Source organism: Anopheles bellator, unplaced genomic scaffold, assembly GCF_943735745.2.
Source record: "Anopheles bellator unplaced genomic scaffold, idAnoBellAS_SP24_06.2 scaffold02061_ctg1, whole genome shotgun sequence".
NCBI lineage: Eukaryota > Metazoa > Arthropoda > Insecta > Diptera > Culicidae > Anopheles > Anopheles bellator.
In genome coordinates, this window is record NW_026686183.1 from 1 (window position 1) to 1,666 (window position 1,666).

Here is a 1,666-nt window from a genome sequence, read left to right on the forward strand (position 1 = left end):
AGCGCACTTATTTCCGTCATATATCACCGCTATTTTGATCATTATTCATACGGCGCTAAAACCAGTTTGCACCGTTATGGGTGCCAATTTGCACTTACAACGATCGAAAGCGAACAGAGCGATTATGGAGTATAAATAAATCTCACGCCACAAGCGGGTCCATGTCGGATGAACCAGCACGTGCGCAAATGGCACGGAAACGTCAAACGGGCGAATGAACGCATACTCCGATGTTTTTTTTTTCTATCGGCACGTACGCACGGCGATCGATAAATAACCCTTGAAGTTACAGGCAATTTAACGACCTGTTTAACAAACCATTGGATGCTTTTGACAGAAACACATGCATAGTTTTAGTTCAGCCAAAGTATTTGTGGTGAAACATTCCTAGCGTTCCCGTTGTTTCCCATTGTGACGTCGAAAAAGGCGTTGTTCTATGCTTGCACACAGTCACAACTTGGCGAAGGATGCGAAAAGCGTCACCCTTAACGCTTCCGTACCGCGGCATGACCTTTGCTCTCCGAAGGGTTGACAACACGAGGACACAAGGAACGGCCAGGCGCACGTTTTTCTCCTGAAGGCATCCCGATTTTCCGCACACCGCCCTTTAGCCTCACTCTCCTATCGATATTGATTGGCTCACTTCCAACGATAAACCATCCAAATCAACCAAAACAGTTCGAAAATGGCTTAGCACGAATTTGACCGTGCCTTTTAGGACCGCACTTCACAAGAGTTTGTCCATCATTACGTAAGATATTTTAGAGCTATCTGACCGATTGCACTGCGAGCGAATGCTCTCCACTTGACTCACCTTGCTGCAAGCTTTCGCATCCGCTACCCTTGTCCCAATCAGCGTATTGTCTAGGTCGAAGAAAATGGCTGAAATCTTCGAATCACAGTTCAGTCGCTTAATGGCGCCACGGAACGAAGTCATTGTAGTAGAAATGGTATTGCAATCTTTTTCTACGTCCGTTCGTCAGTTTGTTTTGGTGCGTATGCTCTGCGGATTGCTCAACGATGCGTTCCGCTCACTCAACTCTGACTGATGATGCTGAGCAAGTTCTGGGCAAGCAGGACGAGAAGAAAAAAGGAAAAACGTGTACGTGCAAAGAGCTGCGTTTGACAACGACGGATGAACTCGTCTGTAACGCCTGCATAACGCAACGTAACGCAACCCGCCGTAAACGGGAAAGATCGTTCCAACAATGAAAAACCAATGGTCAACATTTACCGTCACCGATTTTAATCCACTCAGACAAGTTTCGAAGCATTTTTCCTACAGCTTAGCCTTATTATATATCGCGCTCACGTATATATCCTGCGTTAACTTTTGGGCATTTTCGGAGACGCAGGCGTACTGATCAAAATCCTTAACACCCTCCTCGGCCAACAGGTCGTCGTCGATGTAAAAGTTTCCCGTCCTCGTCCCAGGCTGCCGGCAAAGGATAGCGTAAGCGGCATCAGCCATTATCTCCGGCTTTCTCGAATATTCGTACGAGTCCTTGCCGTGCAGCATCTCTACGGCAGCAGTATAGATGATCGTTCGGGGCCACAACGCATTCACGGAAATGTTGGCATCCGCGTACTCCCTTGCCATGCCCAGGACGCACATGGACATACCGTATTTGGCCATCGTGTAAGCCACGTGATTGCTGAACCAGTG

At 47.7% G+C, this 1,666-nt stretch overlaps 1 protein-coding gene across 1 annotated transcript; it reads right to left on the minus strand.

The window, feature by feature from the left end:
* Positions 1–1,253: 1,253 nt before the first annotated feature.
* Positions 1,254–1,660, minus strand: LOC131214721 (hydroxysteroid dehydrogenase-like protein 2). The gene has a single exon (XM_058209055.1). The coding sequence runs from the start codon at positions 1,634–1,636 to the stop codon at positions 1,280–1,282; it is 357 nt and encodes a 118-aa protein (XP_058065038.1). The 5' UTR covers positions 1,637–1,660; the 3' UTR covers positions 1,254–1,279.
* Positions 1,661–1,666: the final 6 nt, after the last annotated feature.